At 37.0% G+C, this 21,414-nt stretch overlaps 1 protein-coding gene across 1 annotated transcript; it reads left to right on the forward strand.

Annotated features, from left to right (window-relative positions):
- The first annotated feature begins 203 nt into the window (after window positions 1-203).
- Window positions 204-9,563, forward strand: LOC145783073 (beta-1,4-galactosyltransferase 4-like). The gene is made up of 3 exons (XM_082594850.1): window positions 204-1,034; window positions 4,257-4,369; window positions 5,306-9,563. The coding sequence occupies exons 1-3, from the start codon at window positions 243-245 to the stop codon at window positions 5,643-5,645; spliced, it is 1,245 nt and encodes a 414-aa protein (XP_082450976.1). The 5' UTR covers window positions 204-242; the 3' UTR covers window positions 5,646-9,563.
- The last annotated feature ends 11,851 nt before the right edge of the window (window positions 9,564-21,414 follow it).

Below are 21,414 nucleotides of genomic sequence, written 5' to 3' on the forward strand. Positions count from 1 at the left end.
AGGTCAGCTTTTTGAATTTTAAATGACAGATACTAGTTTCTGCATACTCACACAGCAAATCAATCGTTTTGTACATTGATTCAATGATTGCAGACGTTGAATTAATGTAAAACAGCTTATGATTTGCTGTTTGGGTATCTGCACACAACAGGACGTACAATAACAAGTTCTCTTTTATTCACGTTTTCAGACATATTGTTAAACATTAAGTGTCAAGTATTAAGCTTTAGATTTTAGGCTCAATGTCATTTCGACGTTATTACGACAGTGTAAAGCAATTGAAGAGAAAAAGAACCAAGTATGGCCTCCGTGCAAGATGGCTTTCTTTGTTTATACTTTTGTTGATTCTCGAACTTGTAATCATTTACTTTCGAATACACGACGTTATTTTAGTAATATCTTTGCACCTCAATATTAAACTTGACTGGATTCGGGGTCTTGAAACAAATTGTCAAGATTTGGAAAATCAGATGAATAGAAATCTACCCAGGCTCAAGTCCTTGCCTGTTGTTGGGGGTTCCTGTCCTGAAGAGCCTCCTAATCTCATAGGAAAATTAAACCTGGGAAGAGAAGAAGAAGATATTAATATAAATCAACTTATTTCTAACTACACTTGGGTAAATAAAGGGGGGAGACACAAGCCTTCTGAATGCATTGCCAGAGAAAAGGTTGCTATTATTGTTCCCCATAGAAATCGCGAGACCCATTTACGTCACTTTTTAAAAACTCTTCATCCAATGATGCGTCGACAGCAGGCCGATTATAGTATTTTTGTCGTTCAACAATCTGGGACAGAAACTTTTAATAAAGCAAAACTTCTCAATATCGGCTACAAGGAAGCGTTGAAGGAAGATAACTTTAATTGTTTCATATTTCATGATGTCGATCTGATAGCAGAAGATGACAGAAATCTCTATCGATGCTCCGATGTTCCACGCCACTTATCTGTTGGAATTGATAAATGGGGCTACCAACTTCCTTACGATGCTCTTTTTGGGGGCGTAATTGCAATAACTAAAAACCAGTTTGCTCAGGTAAATACTTGTACAATTTTGTGTGGATTGTGTCACTAATAGCTTGTAATTCATCGTTTGTCATATTTTACCAACAACTGTAGGCTATACATAGAGCATTTTAAGTTACAAACTCATATACCATACGCTTAATTATTATGAGCAATAAAATTAGGATTAACAAAGTGGCATGTCCAAGCCTAGTCTATAGGCTACCTTAGCATGGTACAGTAGAGTACCGTAATTAATGTATAGCCTATACTATTAGTTGAATAATGTTTCAATGCACTATGTTATTGGTTAGTTTATAACGTTATATCATTATGGTCTTGCGCTGTCAAGTATGAGATAAAAACACAAAATTAGTTTCATGACATTTTAAGCTACCAGCTTTAGCCTTACAGATAAGTCTAGGTCAACTTGTGATTCCGAATATGCAACAAAGCTCAATTTCATATGGAAAGTCCAGTTTTGAAGGGTTTTGTATCACCTGTCCTACAGTATGTTCACCTCTTTTTGTAAAGTAGTATTGGACAAAACAAGTTCGGTAGATAAGGTTTTGCTCTTCATTCAAAATGAATGCTTTTTTTTTAATGTAAAGAATGTAAGTTTCGCTAAGCACGCAAAAAAAAATTTGCAAAAATACACGAAGGAAAGGAAAATATGCGCTATTATGACAAGTTGTTTCAACCACTGTACCGGTACTGTTGTTTAACTCGTTGGATTGACGTCGCGAACAATTAGATAAATTAGTAGATCTCAAAAACTACTGTAGAACACTTGGTAATTTGTGGCAAGAATGAAATGATTGTAGGCAAAAGAAAATGCGTTGACGACCAAGAAAAACATACAGTACTTAAAAGAACATGGAAAATTTTGTAAGCGGGTGATATGCCTGAATTAGGCAATCGCATTTGAAGAAGAATAAAACATCACAGAATCTGTAAAATATCTAATTGACTAACAACGTAACGTCGGCCTTTAGACTTTTCTCAGACAAAAAGAAGCTAAAACAGATTTAGATTATGCAACAACAAATGACAATTTACTTGCTCAAGCCTTTGGCACAACGCTACCATAGGCGTAGCCAGGGGGGAGCGAACGGGGCCATGCCCCCCCCCCCCCAAATTTTCAAAGTTTGGATTCCGAAGTTGAACCCTTTGTTGAAAATATAATATAATTTGTATAAATTTATATTGTTTTCCAAGACATCTGGCTATCAACACCCCCCAGGACTTGTTTTAGACACACAAAAAGACACCAATAAATTTTGCAAATCGTAAATCGCGCAAAGTTTACGCAATTTACGCTTCTTTTAACTAATCTGTGGAAGCAATTTCAGAATCGCTTATCCTGTAGGGTTTTTGTGTAGCTGAGTTTTTTGTGTTCTCTAATTTTAGCCGCAGTTTTTGCCCGTTTGTGTGTAGATAAGAGCTACCTTTAATAAGTTAATAGCTGTTTATCTGCTAATAAGTTTCATACAAATATTACCCTGAAAGTGTTTCCAGAAAGCGTTATAATCCATTATTTAAGTGTAATTTTGCAAAAATTTTCCGGGGGAGCATGCCCCCGGACCCCCCTAGAATACGCGTGCCTTCGGCACGCTCTAACCCCCACCAGCTTTATTGCTTCCCTTGCTTAACCCACCAGGATGCGCCACTACACATCAGGTGGTGATGTCTTAAATCAAACATTTTGTCGTTCTCTTCAATTCATCAAATATTTGGCCCCCCAAAAATTTTTTTCTGGCTACGCCACTGAACGCTACCCCAGCACTACTACGTTAGATGATGAAATAATGAGATAATTGCATATTGCATGTTAAAACTTGTTTGTAGTCGTCCGGAAAAACATAGTTACCGACTCAACTTTTGAAGCTTAAGTTTATTTGTTGCGTACAATTGTTGAGTTGGACGGGATAGCTATCAACTTGCTGTACAACAAGTGTTTGCCAACGGATTGTCATTATCAAACAAAACGTTTTATTTTATCGCATCATGTTGTTGTACCAATAACTGAGGCAAACATTTCGAAAAAGTTTCCGTGGTTATTCGAAATCAATACGGGCTATTGTCAATAATATGAGATGGAATTTCCAGCTTTTTTGATTCACATATCTTGCTTCGTTCCTAAGTTTGTTGTTTAGTGCTTTCCTAGCTGACTTTTTTATTGATTGCCTATTTGACTTGACTACTAAACCATGATGCAACTATTAGTTTACTTGCAAAGATAAACATATGCATAGATAATTTTTACCACCACCAATAAAGTGAATGACGACATCGTCAAGCGCATTAAAGTTTACGATGACTTGCGCATAATAAAAAACGTATATTGCCAACAACAAGCTGTTTCTTGACAGCCGGAAGGTATGATGTGGAATTTAATGCAGGGTCAGGCAGGGATGTGCAATGTTATCGGATCTTTCCATCTGAGTGAGGACTTCGTTTTGTAAAAATTAGAAAAGTGGAAGCAGGAATCTGATGGAAGGGAGTTTGATTAAGACAATATCCGCTTTGTTAGTGATACTCCACACAATATTAGCAACAACCAGGGCCGTTGAGAGGATATTTTTGGCCCGGTACTAATGAGATCTTTGGGCCTCTAATCAAGATATTTTTCCAATGAACGCAGAGTATCCAAAGTATAAGCTGTGATCTTTTTCATGTTTTTGGGCCTCTTAAAAAAATTCCGCTCCCTTAAAGTTGTCCTTGGCCCAGATCCAAAAGTACCCATGGATATTCTTTCAATGGTTTTAGCAACACCCCCGAAGGCCTTTAAATACTATGAGACAAAATGTCAGACAAGTACAAATAGCGTCAGTACAAAATTGGAATCCAGATTGAATATGAGGAAACAAAACGTATGGATGTCATAGTCATGGCCGTTGAGAGGATAATTTGGGTCCAATACTGGTGAGATCCTTGGGCCACAATTTAAGATACTTGGCCCCTTGAAAAGGTTATGAGCCCTTAAAATCATTTCGAGCTCTGGCCTGAAAGTAGGCTACCCCCTAGACTCTCCTGTCAACGCTATTGGCCATAGTACACAGTCACAAACCATGCTCAACTTTGTACGAAGGGTACAGTAGGCTACAACTTTCAACAGATGGTGTCACTGAACTATATCATTACAAACAACGCACGAGGTCATATAAAGAAAAAGTCTAACGTAACGTTTTCAAAGTATTACGATCTGTATAGACATAGCCATTGGATTTTAAGATTTTAATCTTTCATTCAGGTCAATGGATATTCCAACGAGTACTGGGGTTGGGGTGCTGAGGACGACGATATGTACGTCAGAATACGTCACAGCTGTCTAGGCCTTGAAAGAGCAAATTATGAAGTAGCCAAGTGAGAACAGTCTTTTATTTTATATTTTGGTAAAATGTATGCCTATGGTTATTATTTGTTTGAGACATACAGTGTGTTATATGAGATTATTATTATTATACTGTTGCAAATAATATGTTGTAGCTCTGAGAATGTTTTAAAAGCGAAGAAAAACAAAGGCAAAATGACTCTTTTGATAAACTGCCAACATTCGTCCTGGAAAATTTGTTCTGCAAACACAGCGATCACTTTTATATTTATTTAAGAGTTAGCACAATACCAACTCCAAAAAATTTGTTATATAAGTTGACGAAATTTGTCTTTTTATGCATAAACATTGTTGTGAAAACCGTTTCCTTAATTTTACAAAATTTTTCAGAATTGACATAAAAGTTAATATTTACAATTAGCCAATTGAAACTTTCCTTCTTTTTGTGTGCCTTTGCATGCTATCTTGTTACATGACAAGTATTCAGCTTCATTTATTTTACTTGTTTCACTTTTACTTGAAATTCCCTGTATGATCCTTACGTCTTACATTTCAAAATATATTCAGCAGGTTACATTGATAATAATTTATTGAACCACGTGATAAAGTATACAAAGTTGATTAATTGCATTATTGAAAAGCATAGCCGGCATTTGATTTCATTGTCCAAGACTTCTCTCTTTCATATATTGGATGTTAGAAAGATGGCGCAGTTGGTCATGGTGTATTGGTCGTCAGTTTATATTTACACAGCAAACAAGTGATTGATAGGAGAAGGAAAAGTAACCAATACGGGGAATTATCAAGTTTCCTTTCTTGTGTTAGTCTATATTTATAAGAGACCTATAGGTCCTTTGGAGTCTACGTTTTAAGAAATTAGTTAAATATTAATATAATTTCCTTCAACATATGCCAAATATTAACAGTCCATCATGTTTTACAAATTTCTGATATGTATTATGTCATAGGTATCGGATGGTTTATCATCCTTCGGATAAGAATAACAGAGTTAATCCTTACCGCTATACGTTGCTGGTTGGTGCAGCAGAAAGACAGAGAAATGACGGACTCAGTAACCTGAAGTACCAAGTTGTTGAAAAGTCTTTCACTCCCCTATATACCAACGTGACTGTCGATGTAGGGAAGCCACCCCTGAAGCCCAATGTGACTAGTTTTGGCACAGGCGTTGATATTGCAGTTAGTTTATCTCTCTTACTTCTTATGTTGTGCCTCACTGGCTGCACATGTTACAAATCGAGATTAATTCACGTTGTCATGTGTCCAAGACGAATTCCTTTATGGGATTAATCATTTTTCACACGTTTTTTTTTTTTTATTGTTACATCTATTTGAAACACTATTCGACATATACTCTTTTATATTGTCGAAAATTTATTTGAAAAACGTTTAGGTATAGTCTATTTGTATTTATTACTTACCGTTGTTTCTAATTGCTTCATTTGATACCAGTAAGCACCATTGTATCAGTGTTGTGGCAATCTAACCTTGCTAAAATGACACAAAATGCAGTAAAAGAAAGATACTAAATTGAAAGGCCACAGAAAGAACGATAAGATAAAATGCGGAGTCCCACCAGGCTAGCTTGTGTCCTTCCAAATTTTAGTTGAAGGCAGAAACCTACTTGTCCTTTGTAAAACGTTAAAAATTAACATGGAGAAAATTTTCTGATACTGGTGTTTTACTCATAAATCCGGCTCACAATGTTAAATAGATGGAAGGTGCTAGCAGCTAGCATATCAAAAACCGGACGGTCCATAAAACAATGACGTTTTTCCATTGAATCAGGCAATAAATCGACTGAATTGAAAAAAATGCAATTGAAAATGTCTTCAGTTTTTGTCTTTGGTCGTTTTATAACTTACTATTTTTTTTTTTTTACTTTCGAATAAACGTTTTATGATTGCATGTTTTTGCCTATGCTAATTCTGCATATTATAAATAATGAAAGACTGAGGGTTGGACTTGTTGTTATGAGATTATTTTACAAACTCTATATTGTATTTTGCGGCACTACAGACTTGCTCAGCGTCCTTGGCAGAAACATGTTATGCTGCTTTTGGGGCAGAGTGTGTTTGTTTATGATAAAAATGCTTGGCGGCCGTTTTCCAATCATTTATCGTTATTATCAATTGATAAAATGTAACTACGTCTGAAAAAAAGCTCTTTAGCTAAAGACGCCTATTTTGATGGAAAATTTAATATGTCTACCATAATGAAAGTAAATGCTATTTATCTTACTTAAATATTTAGAAAACGTAGTTATTACTAATTCTAAGGGACTACAGTTTGCAAGCACTCATTGGCTCTTTTTCAATTCCATTTTAAATGGCTTGTTTTATAAAAACCAATATTTTTATGCTATTTAATTCTCTAGCCACGTTTGGAGACACAGTAAGCAATTTCTGCTTTTTCTAACGGTTTGCCCTCGAAATTTTGTTAATTAGATTCTCACACGGTCTGCAGTTAGGCTACACCCGGGTTGTCCAAACTTTATGGGACGCGGGACGCATTCGGCAAGGAAATTAGATCGCGGGCCGCAGTTGACATTTTTCCTCTTATACACTGTCTCACCGTACCAGATGTAAAGTAAAACACGTACATGTGTAAATGAATCTTTATATTTATCATAAAAACATATTGGGGAATAGATTAAAGAAGCTAAGATGTGAATACTACGAATAAGAGAGTTTTGGAAATTTTAAGCAACGTCAGTAGACCAGGAAACCTTAAAAATAACTGACAAGTATGAATAAGAATAAACCATAAATTTATTCGTAAAAAATATTTAAGGAAGTACGTAAAACGGTACAGTTTACTTAAAATTCAGTGAGATGGGTGTGCCTGTATTTTGGAAGCCAGCTCCTTTGTGTCAATGTCAACTGAGGTTAAGGCTAAACGAAGGCAGGCTTCGAGAGATGTTTGTTTAAGTAGATTCCTCTCTTTGGATTTAATCGACTTCATTGCGGAAAATGCTGCTTCACAAAGGTAGGTACTGCCAAACATTGACAGCAAGTGCAATCCAAAACGGCGTAAATTAGGATAATGCTCTTCAGAAAGAAGAGGCCAAAATTGAGTGATTGGCAGTGTAGCTTTGCTTAATAAAAACTGGTCACTTTGCAAGTCACACAATTCAAGCTGCAAATCGTCATCGGCTTCTGATATAGTTATAGTCAGCGGAGCATTGAATACATTGAAGTTTTTCTCAAGGTGCCGGAAATCTTGAAATCGCTTGTTGAAGTCTTCAATCAGGGTATCATACTTGGTTGTTATGTCACTTATATGCGGATTTTTATAAATTTACCATTTTAAGGTTGTTTTTCTAGGGTCGGCTTATATGCGAGAATATACGGTAATTTTTAAAAGTTTTCTAGAAGAGGCGGCGGGTCGCATTGAAGGAGGTCGCGGGCCGCATGCGGCCCGCGGGCCAGGCTTTGGACAACCCTGGGCTACACCATTGCTAATCTAAAAAGCAAAATCTAATAGTCTAAAATGGATCTAGGTTTGAACGAGTCTGCAATTTTTAATGAGAATAATCTAGCTAATTAGTTAATGGCAATAGAATTTGATTGGGCTAAACGCAATGTTACTTTAGACTTAATAGTCACTAATTGTAAGCACAAGACTTATTCATTTAAACGCTGTGGGAAAAGCTGAGTTGCTTTTAATTGCAGGTTTAGTGCACATTTTAGTCTTCAAAAGCGTATTTTGGCAATGCTGCATTAAATGCTTGCTTTCAGATGACCGTGAATAGCAAAAAAATGTTATGTTACTTTTACTGTGTTGTTTTCGACTGCGAATAGTTGGAAGCTGTTTTCTGACCTTTGCAAGATAAAACTTTTTATCGGCAGAAAGCTGTGACGAAAAGTATGCTGACTATGTCACAACTGTTTGCTGAAACTGTTCAAAACAGGAATACTAGGCTTAATCAATATTTTCACATTCTTTGTTTTAACGCAAGATTCCTTGTTATGGTTTTTTTCTTATTTGGTAGGCTACAATTTCTTCTTCCGTGTCATTTTCAACACAAAGCGAAATTGTAACCCATTCAAACGTCCGACCTAAAAAAACGCAAAAGGTTTAATTGATGTTCGTGAGGTGTGTTTTGTAGACTTACCAATTGTTTACATTTACAAATGTTCAACTAAACGCCTGTAAAAGCATTTTACTGCAAAACCTCTTTGCTTATTTTTTTTTCTTTTAAGTTTCTTCAAAGAATTTTGCTTCAGATTTTAGAAAGTATATGGTCATTTCGTTTCGAACAAAACAATTTGTTTTAAAAAACAATTATGCTTGCTGTCTTTGCTCGACCGTGTTGTAAATGATTTCCTCGTCGCACTGCCGTGTTAACATGTTTTTGCTCACAGTAGAAGAATATTCCGCAGAAGTTGAGTGATTTTCATGTATTAAAATTGGTTTAGACATTTGATCGCTTTCTTTTAAGCACCGTTTTTTTTTTTCAGATCTAATTTTGATATTTCTTCAAACCTGACTTAGGGTACGCGTTATTGTATTCACATGCCACTGTGTATATGATTCAGATAAGATTCTAATAATGGTTAATAATTACCGCATGATGGGCTGCACGGAGATGACGTCTGTACCAGCTTTGAAGCAAATAAAAAGCACGGCTTAAGCTTTCGAGTACACAAAGTTAATCATTTTCATTTCTGTACTTTTATGAATTTGATGTCGTCAGTAATGAAAGCTTGTGGCATTTCTCAATACTTCGCCTTTGTCATAAATGAGTAAAATGACACAGCATAGGCCTACACATAAACTGATACATGACAAATTCATGCAGTTGGTGTATACTGTAGACATATGCTTACTCAAGTAAATGAAATTAAGATGCTGTTACCATAGTAACCTTTAGTGACTGCTTCACTCTCATTGGGACCTTCAGAAGGTTCTTATTCAAATAAAAACTTTCTAAAGATCCCACAAAGTGTGAAATATACCGAAAGGTTACTTTGTAAAAGTAACTTCATTTGCTTGATATTTCTCTGCTAAACATTGCAATTAACATTGAGAATTCTTTTTGTGGTGTTAAGACTATTTATTAAGACTTTGCCGATTGTGCATGCATGTAAGCGCATATTATTTATCGCTGAGCTTATCCTGTGCATTAAGCACCCTTGATTAACATGTTCCATTGCATTGTATTTTGACGCATATTTTTCATAACTCATAAAAAGGCAACATAGATCGTATTTGTGATTAAAAATATCAGTTGGTGAAATAGTTAAGAGAAATAACTTACACAGTGTATCTGTTTTTCCCGGTTTAAACATCCTTGTTTTTTAAGTTACCAAAAAAATTATTAAAACCAGTTCTAGGAACAAAACAGGTTGGTGTAGATCAGTGCAGGTTTCTACTTCCTGGCGACTCATTTCAAGTAACTTTGATGACATCACTACCTTCACTTTGAGATGTTAAGCTAAGCGCTGGTTTTGACCTGGGCAGAAACGTTGTGTCGTGTAGAAGCTTAATTGCTAGCACCAAGGAGTCCATCTGTCAAGCAAAGCCATGGAATTACCATATACTTGATTTGACTACAGATGAGCTGCCAGACCAAAATTAATCCAGCTCCAGGATCACACCAAAGCTTCTAACGGTTGTCCACATGAGAATTTTGTTTTTAATTTGTAGTTTTCAAAGACGATTAAGTATGTGTGGTTTATTCATGTAGGCCTGGGATATCAAACCTTTTATTATAGTGGGCCGCATTGTCACTTGAAATAATTTCATGGGCCGAAGAACCTATTAAATTTCAAGGAAAATGGGTACATAAAAAAAACAATCAAAAATCATTAATTTTATCTTTGAAAATAGTAACAAATAACACACACACAGAAGCCGCAGTGCTGCACACACCCACTCATTAAGGACTCTCGCTTAACACTAGCGCAACCGTGCCATACTTGCTAGTTGTACTGATGGTATATCATGTACGAAGGCTGTTGAGGTGCGGCATAAATCTCAGAAAATTGATGAAACGAAGCAAAATATTTTTAAATGTTGGTATTTTTCAATTTTTAGCAATTTTGCTAAAAATTGCTACTTGGAGTGAAAATGAGGCAATTTATGAAGCCTTTGATTGGTTATTCCTGATAGTTTCGATAACTTGTAGAGGCTTTGAACCACTAACGCAGAGTCGGTTACCGAGATTGACAGAGTGAAGTTTCCGACTGTTGTGGAAGTGTTCTTGTTTGTGAATGATTCCATCCACCAGATGCAGCTGATGGAGAGCAGTCCTGACATGCGTAGCGCAAGCACACACTCCGAGAGCCGAACCCGCGTCGCTTGATCTTGAAGTTTCTTCTGGTTGAAAGTTTGGTGCCAAACAGGGGCGCCGGAAGCGGAGGGGCAGGGAGGGAGAATGCCCCCCTTGCCCTCAATTTTTCTGTGGATGAGGGGGCAGGGGAGGCAGTGATGCCCTTTTAAGGTTATGTAAGCTACTGCACATTTTGCAATATTTCTGCTATTAGATTTTAGCCAAATTATAATTTTTTATTTTTGCCTTCAAAAAATAGGCCTATTTACGACACAAAATTCTGTATCACAGTAGGTTACCGTTATATCATTATAACATAGCTTGATGCCTTTCCGTGCCATTGTTCTTTGTATAACGGATACTTGTATCATTACTCGATAATGAGCTGATAGATGAGCATTATAGCTATAACTTATTTTATCTTAGAACTTTAAAAAATGGCCTTTCAGCAATAAAAGTGCCCCTTTTTCATAATCCTTCCCCCCCAGTCAAAAGTCGTTCCGGCGCCCCTGGTGCCAAACCACTAAACTAACAGTGCGGAATGTGCTAAAATATAATATTATTATTGGAAAAACCATAAGCAAAGATATTGTGTTGAGTCAGCGTTGAGCCTACAAATAAAGACAGGGTCTACCACCAGACTACAGTCACATAATGTGTAAGGCACAATTACAGTAGTGTAGAATCTAGTTTGAAGTAGCCTAAAATTAGTTCAATAGTAGGCTATAAAGTTTCAAACTTGACCTTATTTGAGTATCAAATTTTACACATAATTTTACTATTTGAATATTAGGGCGAGATATGACGTTTTCACTAAATTATATTATGCCATATCGTCTTGATAAGTCACCTCTTGAAAAAGTCTAACTTACCAGATTTTATTGCCATGAGAGCAGAAACATAAAATGTTGCGTTTAATCATTTTCACACAGCTATTTCGCTGAGTTGTTAGCTTTCCAGCTGTCACGTGATTTGCTGTAGACTCTTTTATTTTAAAATGCAAGGAGTAAAAGTTTATGCAATTTTCTGCATATTTCTGGTCTTTGCAGGATACTAGCCTAAGCTACCACGCTGTGAAGCAAAACGTGACCAAACTTTTCCCACTAAAGCTTTTGCATCTCATTATTTCTGCGAATTTCTTCTTCGCTGGTAAAAGTTGGTTAACTACTGTAGCCTGCCTACACTGAACCTAACAATGGTGTTAACCATTGCCCAGAGATTTCTATATTGTTGCGAGAAAATTTGACACCAATGTCACGGGACTTGTGCATACAATGAGCATTGTCTAACATCGAATCCATGTTTGAGTCTGATGAGTTGGATAAAAATATCTCTTCACCCATGGATTGGTACCTTACTCTTTTCAACAACTTTTCAAAAATTATGGTGGCGTGACTGCGATTTTGTACAATAGTTAATTGAATCTTGATATACTGTACCACAATGCCTGAGACTGTGATTCGTAAACGGCCTTTTGCAAGAATTGAAAACATTCCTCATTCCACCTCGCAGCACTGGAAGCAATTTTTATAAAAGCTCTCGATCCAATTTTATGCCACCAATAAGAATTCGTTTATGCCTTAGAACTTCTTCGTTAATTTTGATTAGCCAAATTCACATTTCGTTTATCTTCCACTATAAATACTTCACCACATTTAGGTTTATTTTATTCTGACGAAAGCTCCTGAAGAGAGTCAGACGAAAACCTGCAGTTTCGAGCTACCATGAGCAACATTGTACTCGCAATTACAGCAAAGGCCTTTTAGCAACAGGGCTCATTTTTAATTTTATAGCCTATCAGGTTTAAGGTGTCATCAGACTATTACCCGACTTATTATCACCGCGTTATACAAGAGAGAACACCACTGGTACCGTTTTTACAGTCTTTGGTCTGATCCTTGTAATCGGTCTCAGATCGACCAGTACCAGAGCCAAAGGTGAAATCACTCGGCCCCTGAACTGGTGTCTGGAAATATAGTGTTAAATCTAAATAGATACTCTACTTCACAGTGTTGTAGGAACTGGCTTGAGGTGCCTCGAAACCATTTCGGTTGTTTCCATGCCCTTGTAATCGATCACGTGATTAAACGTGGAACAATCGTTGCAATCTCTTGAATGCAACTGGCATACCATCAAAACATCAAAATATAAGCATTAATAATTTACACCTTTAAACAGAGAAAGCGTATAGTTTATAACAAGCAATTAAAGTTGAAGTGGATTCACACATCCAACCGCACTGCCACATCAACTTCATCCAAATATTTTTTCACTGCATACACCAAAGATTGAAAATGATTTACAGCTCTGCATCTATTAAAATTTTGTCTAAGAGCTTCCGCTTCATATGTGAACAGCATAATATAAGACACAAACTTCTTTATACGCAGTTTAAATCCAGGCTGTGCTGTGGATAAATAATAAAATGAAACGTCTTTAAGCCTCCTGAAACAACAACGTGCCTCACCACGAGAAGAGCTTTTCAGTTGGAATGAATTGCTGCAGTGAAATTTGAGATTCCAAAATTCACAAGTTAAGTTTTTGTTTATCAACTTACGTCAAGGTGTTTCATGGAGAAACAAGTCTACTCAGACAATACCAACTAACAAGGTTGGTCTGTAGATATCGATTTAATGTCTTACAGACCTTGGCTGTTTTATTTGCTAGAATGGGACGTAGTTCGTAGCAGCAATTCAATTCAATTTTATCCTTTCTTGTCGAAATGCAACAGCAATGATGAGGCAAAAATAGAGAACTGATAATTATAAAACCGACAAATGGAAACGTTAGCAAAACTATTAAACTTGACGTGCGTATGATGTAGAATTAAAACCTACATCATAGGCCTACAGATCGAAGTAACTTTAGCAAAGCCACCAAATTTAACAACAGTTAAATAGATAAATTGGTAAAGGAACCAGTCGTCTTCACACACCTAAAACAGTTGAAAGTATGCCAGTAGCCTATTGGTTGAAGCAATACGGGAACGACTGAACTTGATAAACAATACCAAAAAAGCAACCTCAAAGCACAAACATACAAGAGTGAAGACACGTACGTTACTTATAATACAAAAACTATACAGGCTACAGAATTTCGCTCATAACAAAGTGAAGTATTTGCAGCTACGACAGTGAGTTGAAAATGCAGCTTATTGTTAAGATACAATAGTTTATAAATGATTAGGTTTTAAATTTTTACATAAATCGTAAGCACATGCTACTAAGATTGTTAATATGATGAAGAACGCAAAAAGGCAACACTGGAAATAACATTGACGATCTGCGAGTCTCTGGTGCAGATGAGGTATGAAGTGTCTTTGAGTTGTTTAGATGAATTTCCAAATTGCTAGTGAAAGATGGAGTTTTTTGTGGGATTAGTAGGGCTTCTTTGAAGTGGTTGTTTTCTATCCAGCAGTCTTGTCGAACAAATTCAGACAACAAAGCAACAAAGAGTTGTAAGGTTCTTTTTGTAAGTACAGAATGTGGTAGTTCGACTAAGTGAGGCAAATTATGAAGAAAGGAGCGTTCTTCCCGGCTATCAGCACAAGGCTGCCATAAATCGGCTGCCGAGAAACATATGAGGCAAATTATGTTGAGGTAGTTATATATATTATTTAATAGTATTGAATTTAAACAAATTTGTCGTGCCAATCACCAGGGAACTACCACCCCGCACTGAATGTCTTGTCAGCCATCGCTTCATGGTCTAAATGGCAGTGCAAACCAAAGATCGACAAATTGTACTAGTCGCTACCGACAGATTCAAATTTCAAAGTAAACGCCACGTCCACTGAGTGGTCATCAAAGCGTGGCAGATTAAGAAACTACAATGAGGCAGCAGACGGTGCTTGCATGTAAATTTAATACAAATTCTCCGCAATGATCATGAAGCATGATTTTCTTTTTATACTGCCCTGAGGTTAGGAACGCCTCCTGTAACATTGGACCGAGGACTACCCACTACCCAGACAGCAAATCAGTCGTTTTCAACATTGATTCTATGTTTGACACGATTTGTTGTCTGGGCAGCAGCGGACTGCCTCTTGGGAGTTGCCAACCGTTGTTCCACACGAAAATATATTCTCTTGCGTCGTTTAGTTGTATTGGGAACTTAGATAGTAGCAAATGGAATATTGATTAATATTAGAAAATAAAAAACGTGGCGCTTTTAGATCGAAAGAATGAACAACTAAAAAAAAAGCAGTTGAGGTTTTGCTTAATCCAGAGATGGAAAAATACACCCCAAGAGCTAAATACCGCCCGTTTTACGATAGGATGACCTGTAAAAATGATTCTTTCAGTGTTGCTAGCAACCAATGAACAGGGCACAGACAGTTACAGCTAAAGCAATGGTGGGCAACCTACGGCCTTTCGTGCAGCTTTTGTGCGGTCAGCGACAGCCTTTAAAACTTCTCCATGTATCAGGTCCGTGACCGCATTAAAAATGGGTGTTTGTTCCTGATCAACTGGATGAATGGATGCTGCAATTTATACTCTATGGTCTATTCACAATTTGCTGCGCTTTTGTGCTAGTTTATATTTTGACTGTGTCGCTATAAGCTTATGATGTAATCCTAATTCGGAAAGAAAATTCAAGTTTAAGTTGTCCCGATGTTAAAGACGACAGAAACACACTTGTGGCATTGTTTAACCACGGGTCAATACGTCTGATACGAGAATAGGTTTTATATCGAACAAATACGAGTACAAATACTCGAAGTTAAGTTCGCCTACTCTTATTTTATTTCAATAAGTATCGTTGCGGCCCGCCTCCGCATTAATATTACTTCATTTAACCCGCGCATGTAAACAGGCTTCCCACCCCTGGACTAAAGGAATAACGGCAAATGCACTATCTTTGGTATTTATGAGAGTTGAATTTTAAGTTAGTACGTTTGAGCTGTAGCTAAAACTTTAATGATTTCAGACTCAGCTAAACTACTTCGGTAAAAATGAAAAGCAAACTCTCTTTGCTTTATAGCCCCAACCCTATGAAGTTTGTCACATGCTTATCACTTTCAAATAGACAATTGTCCGACACCCAAATTCTAAGTACCAATAGAATTTCGTACTAGCCCATAGATGTTTGTTTGTTTTTCATATCTTTATCCTGCATTGCGGGAAAGCGGACTTGAGCGCTATGTATCGGTGTACGCCTTCAGACGTACACCTGACCCACGCTGCAGCCGACGGCAATGTCTGCTTCCGGTTGTCTACTCTGCTTATGACTTAAATTTGGTACTTCCCATTACTCAAAATCGATCACTAGGTAGAGGCAATTATCGTAAAGTTTCTTGCCCAGAGAAACAACAGCAAGTGCGGGTGGCTGGAGTCGAACATGCAGGTTCTCGACTGCGAGCCCAACGCGCTAACCACTCGGCCACTGCTGCCGACAATGGAGATGATACCTGTCGTAGGAGATGGAGGTGCAGAGGGGGCGATCGTTCCCCTGCTACAAAAAAAAAACATTGCGAATTTGGGGGTAAATGTTCAGTTATTTGGGAAAATTGTAAAGAATTATAGCCTAAATTGCTGCGTGTTTTGAAATATAGGCCTTTTGCAAAGACAAAATTTGGGCAAAATTCTATTTGCACCCCCAAAATGTTTTGTTCTTTTGAGGTTATGCCCCAGTCAATGAGAATTAAGGTTTTGTTAAGAAATTAGGCTACATGATCTAGCGGCCATCATTAGAAGATAACATGGATATTTTCTCAATCAGATACTAAAACTGAATCTCAATCATGCAAAGTGATTGCTACTGCTGCGTGAACAATTGTTGGTGGGTTCTTTTTCGTGACAAAGTTTCATTGGAAAAATATTGGTCATGCCATGTGGAGTTTTGCAAAGTTTTGAATTACAAAACGGTTTTCTTAACAAGAACGTCGTAAGAACCACTTGGGTTTAAATTGGTTTCACGTTTCAAGGCCAGTTCGTTTCAAACTTGGAGCTAGAAAAACGTAAAAAAAACGTATTTTTGCGACATTATTGCATTAACGTTTCTATGCCATATTGGTACGTCATCTCATTCAAATTTCGTTTGAAAAGGCATCAATGGCGTCTTAAATTACAGTATTCCCACACAGCAAATCAACCATTTTTTACATTGATTCAACGTCTGCAGAAGTAACATCAGTTTTTTTTTGCAACCGCGAAAAACGTTTTACAGCAGCATGTGTGTAAACAATGTAGAAGAAACAGATTTGTGATGTCATTACCAACAGGGTTGTTACTAATTAAAAATCACTCCACCTTTCAAGACCACAGTATGGAGTGTTTGTTAGGCAGGCTGCGAAGAAAAGTAGATCCTGCTTACAGCATTGATGGAGTGAAGCAAAACATATTACCCAGGAAGTAATTGCGCTTCAACAGCTTGCTTTTGTCCGCAGCTTAGCCTCTTTCGATCAGCAACCATTGAAAGTGAATCTTAGAGTAAGATAGACAGGGCTACAGTACAAGTTACAACTGACAACAGCGCAAGGGAACATGATAAGAACAATATTAAGGATAAATAGAAAAGGCAAGATTACAAATAAAGTTATCAGAAACAAAACTCCTATCAAAAGCGTCATTTAAACAGCAACAAATCTGAAGTGGTAATTGGCGGGGCATGTAGCAAGAATGACAGACAACAGATGGGCCAAGATAACCACAGAATAGACACCAAGATATGCAAGAAGAACTAGAGCAGGGGTTCTTAAACTGGGGTCCGTGGACCTCCAAGGGGTCCGCGGACTAGTTTTAAGGGGTCCATGAAGGCCCAATAAAAATCTTAGTGTAGAATAAAATTTTCAAAAGAAAAGAGATTAAGTCCCAAACAGCGCTGATGATTTCTAGTTTGGCGTTTCCAGTTGTTATCGCATTGTACTGTTTTTTGTTACCGTACCTACATTTATTAGGCTATGTCACTTTCCACATTGTTGTTTTTGCCGCTATTTGAACATTGCAAAATTTTATCAGTTGCAGCTAAGCTAGATATCAGCTAGGTTAAGGTTGTGAAATGTTTATGCTAGGGATGGTAGAAGTAGGGGATTGCTCACTCAAAAGTGAGGTGGACAACTGGAGGGTCACAATGTTATGACAAAATTTGATGCAACTGCAGCTTGAGGTCTACTGCCATATGTCGCATACTCAGGTGCGGTATATATGACCTGCCCACGTGTGTACAAGGTGTGTATCGCCAAAATAAATGTAGGAAATATGTGATATCATGTTTGTTTAATAGTATTCAAGTCATGATAATGCAGGAGTAGACTTCACGCAACTTCGGTAACGGTAGATAGCCTCACACTGCTGCAGTTAGGTTTTGCGGATTTTCTAGGACCCAAAATTTTAACCAAAAATAGCAATTCATTTGATGAGAATGAATTTACCTAAACGCAAAGAAAACGTTGTGCAGTTCTGCTAATTTTTGAACTTCTTAGTGACCCTCCAGCTGTCCATTTTGTAAGAAAAATCAGTAAAGTGAGTCGTCCCGGTATTCTACTGTCCCTAGTTTATGCATATCCTCTTTTGGTAAAGAGAGCCATGGCTGCTATAAACCCTTTTGCAACTACATATTTATGTGAGTCAGGATTTTCATCCTTGGTAACTATCAAAAGAAAGAGTTGAAACCGGTTGGATGCAAAGGATGGCATGCGTGTTGCTCTATCGAAGACGAAGCCACAATTTCATGTTCTTGTTGAAGACAAACAGCAGCATCCTTCACATTAATGGAATTAAATCGAAGATATTGAAACACAATCTGCATTCGCTATTTCTTAAATTTATTAAAACATAAAATAGACATAGCAAGAAGCAACTTCTGACGAATAGAAATAGCAAGAAACAACTTCGTAAAATGAAAAAGACATTAACAACACGCAAAATTAACATCAACACTAGAAAACGAATTATTATATGGACTACGTTACTTTACAATGCAGAAACATGGACACTGTCATCACAAATGGTTAAACGACTTGAGGCATTTAAAATGTGGATTTATAGAAGAATGCTTAAAATTTCATGGAAGGATAAATTCACAAACAAAGATGTATACTATCCAGAATACAAACCAACATGGAAATTCTACAAACAATTAAATCAAGAAAATTGAAATATTTTGGCCACATGATTCGCAATAATTCTATTCAAAGACAACTACTAGAAGGAAAAATGAACGGCAAACGAAATAGGGGCAACCACCAAGAATTTGGACTAATGATATTGAAGACGGGTCAGGACTTAATTATAAAACTGCAGTAAAAAAATCTCACAACAGAGAAAGTTGGCGTCTCATTGCCTCCAACCTTCGACAAGAGGAAGGAATTTAATGATGATGATTAAAACTTAAATTTTGTTACCTCAAAGCAAATATAGTTAAGCTTAGGCCTACTACTCTCTAAACCATTGACAGCCTGTTTCACCGGAAAAGGAGGATCATCAGAAGGTCCTTATTCAAATAGAAATAAATTTTATTACCAATTCATTTTAATTTTATAGCGTTATGTCCAATTCATGCTGATCAAAAAAGTTTCTCGGACTAGGCCATAAAGGGGGTCCACGCAAAGTCAATTTTTTTAAGGGGTCCGCGTTAAGAAAAGTTTAAGAACCCCTGAACTAGAGGGTGACCAAAACGAAAATGGCGAAATAACATTGACAAAAAGATTGGCATTACTTGGATGAGAACAGCAAAAGACAGAATGGTGTGCAAACATATGTGGAAGTCATCTGCCAGCAGTGGCGTAACTGGCTGATGCTGATGATGATGATGATAAATTACAACAATACATATATAGAACGTTTTTAACGATCAACGCTGTTATAAGCTTGCCAAAGGATGTGTTGATTTGTAATTTCTTAACAAAAAGCTCACCATGATTGTCTTAGTTCTGGTCGATTGGTTGGCCCCAAAGAAACAATTAAACATGTTACAACGGCATAATTAGAAGGTTAGCTAGGGCGAAAGAAATAAACGATACTAGACAAAAATCACTGCTGACAGCAACTGTAGTTGACCTAAGGACAGGAATATCAACGCAGCTTATTATTTTAAAATAGTTAGTAGCATAAAGCACTGTAACAGAAATCAGGCAATTACTACAGTAGACCACTAATTTTAACACCGTCAATCGACTAAGTCTGTGAGGAAGGCTACGGTAACTTATAAAACTGGTCTTTCAAAAAAATTTCCGGGTTCATACTTGCAATACGCGATTACCAGGAGGAAAATGAACAGCAGCGATTTGAACATTGAATGAAAAGTTTATCACTCAAAATTTTAACAGTTCATATAAACTTAACAATGGATCCACTTCTTTCTTGATTCCGAGCCAAAAGAAATTATTATCCACAATGAGTAACAAGAACAAATGTAGAGACCCATCAAGCATACAATCATGCTCTTTTCTAATGAGACTGGCTCAAACAACATTCACTCCCTCATATACTTTTCCTGGCTTTTTAATGTTTGATTGATTGTAGGAATCTTTATCACTTCTTTAAGATCTTAACCCTTTCAGTATCCCACACTTGTAAAGGCTTTGAACCATTGACGCAGGCCCAATCATCGAAATTGAGAATGAAGTTTTTGTTCGTTGAAGTCGGGGCGGTTGAAGTGTTGTTGCCTGTAACTTATTCCATCCTTATGTGCTAGTGAATGTTGAGAGCAGTCCTTAAAATGCTTTGCTCAAGAGAGTCTATGTCGAGTAAGCTAATCACGCAAATAATGTAGGATACCTATGCTACAATCGGTTTTCGCCAATTGTCAGTTTCCTGTTTGCGCCATTTGAAATGCTCTGTTCTAGGCTATGTCTATAATCTACATTCTACACCTCAATTTCCGAAAACAGCCACCGATCAGCAACAATCGCTGAGCTATAGTTTAGAGCAGTAAAAAGCCAAATCATGTTGTAGTCTACTACCAGGAGCTAGGTACAAAATGTCTTTATAAGATGTTTTGCAAAATGATATGACTAACTTTTTACTTCATGTAATCATATAAAAAACGAGCATACTCAGCGTTATTTAGGTCTTTTACAAATTGCGTAGGTTTAGTAGGCTACTGTTTTGGTAGAGCGAGTTAGTTTTGTGCTATTAGGCAGGGCCGGATTTAGCAGTAGGCAGTTGCCTAGGGCGGCAAATTATTGGGGGCGGCAAAATATACGAATATATTACATTGATAATACTGTACGTGAATATAATAATTCACAACAAATATATAGGAATTAATAAATATGTTATCACATCACACACATGTATAAACAGTGCGGCAAGTCATGTATGGCAAGTCATCGCCCCTAAGGTACTTCACGCTTAATTGGTTTTCAACAATATGTGCTGCTTAGCGCTTCTTTTATTCATCTGTCTCGCTTGGTAGCCTATAGAGGACTAGGCTTTGTCTATGCAATTTTTATTAATCTTTGTTCGGTTTGTTTCACTGTTAGTAAATTTAAAGGAGCCTAGAAAAAATGTTTTTAGTCAATGTTAGGTTGATGGAAAAGTTGCAGGCTATTTTGTGTACTTGCCTTGATGCTTAAAGTATGCAAACAATGAATGATCTCACGTTTTTGAGGATTAACTCATCTTTGCTTGTTTCTACAGACTTTGAAGAAATTATTGATTTGTTTGCAAGAGAAAAAGCCGGCCGGAAGCGATTTTAAACAACTAGTTCATTATACAATGACATTCATTGATGTATTCAAATAAACAGTGCAAATAACTTTTTTGTGAGGAATTGAAGATATAAATCGTAGCGCACCATCGAAAAAGTTTTTTTGGGGAGCGGCACTTTTCGTATCTG

Source organism: Aplidium turbinatum, chromosome 1 (assembly GCF_918807975.1).
Source record: "Aplidium turbinatum chromosome 1, kaAplTurb1.1, whole genome shotgun sequence".
Lineage (NCBI taxonomy): Eukaryota > Metazoa > Chordata > Ascidiacea > Aplousobranchia > Polyclinidae > Aplidium > Aplidium turbinatum.

Coding starts and splice junctions, on each gene's coding strand:
- LOC145783073 (XM_082594850.1), top strand. CDS start 243: ATGTCATTTCGACGTTATTACGACAGTGTAAAGCAATTGAAGAGAAAA. Junction 1,035..4,256: donor CTAAAAACCAGTTTGCTCAG/GTAAATACTTGT, acceptor TCTTTCATTCAG/GTCAATGGATATTCCAACGA. Junction 4,370..5,305: donor GCAAATTATGAAGTAGCCAA/GTGAGAACAGTC, acceptor ATTATGTCATAG/GTATCGGATGGTTTATCATC.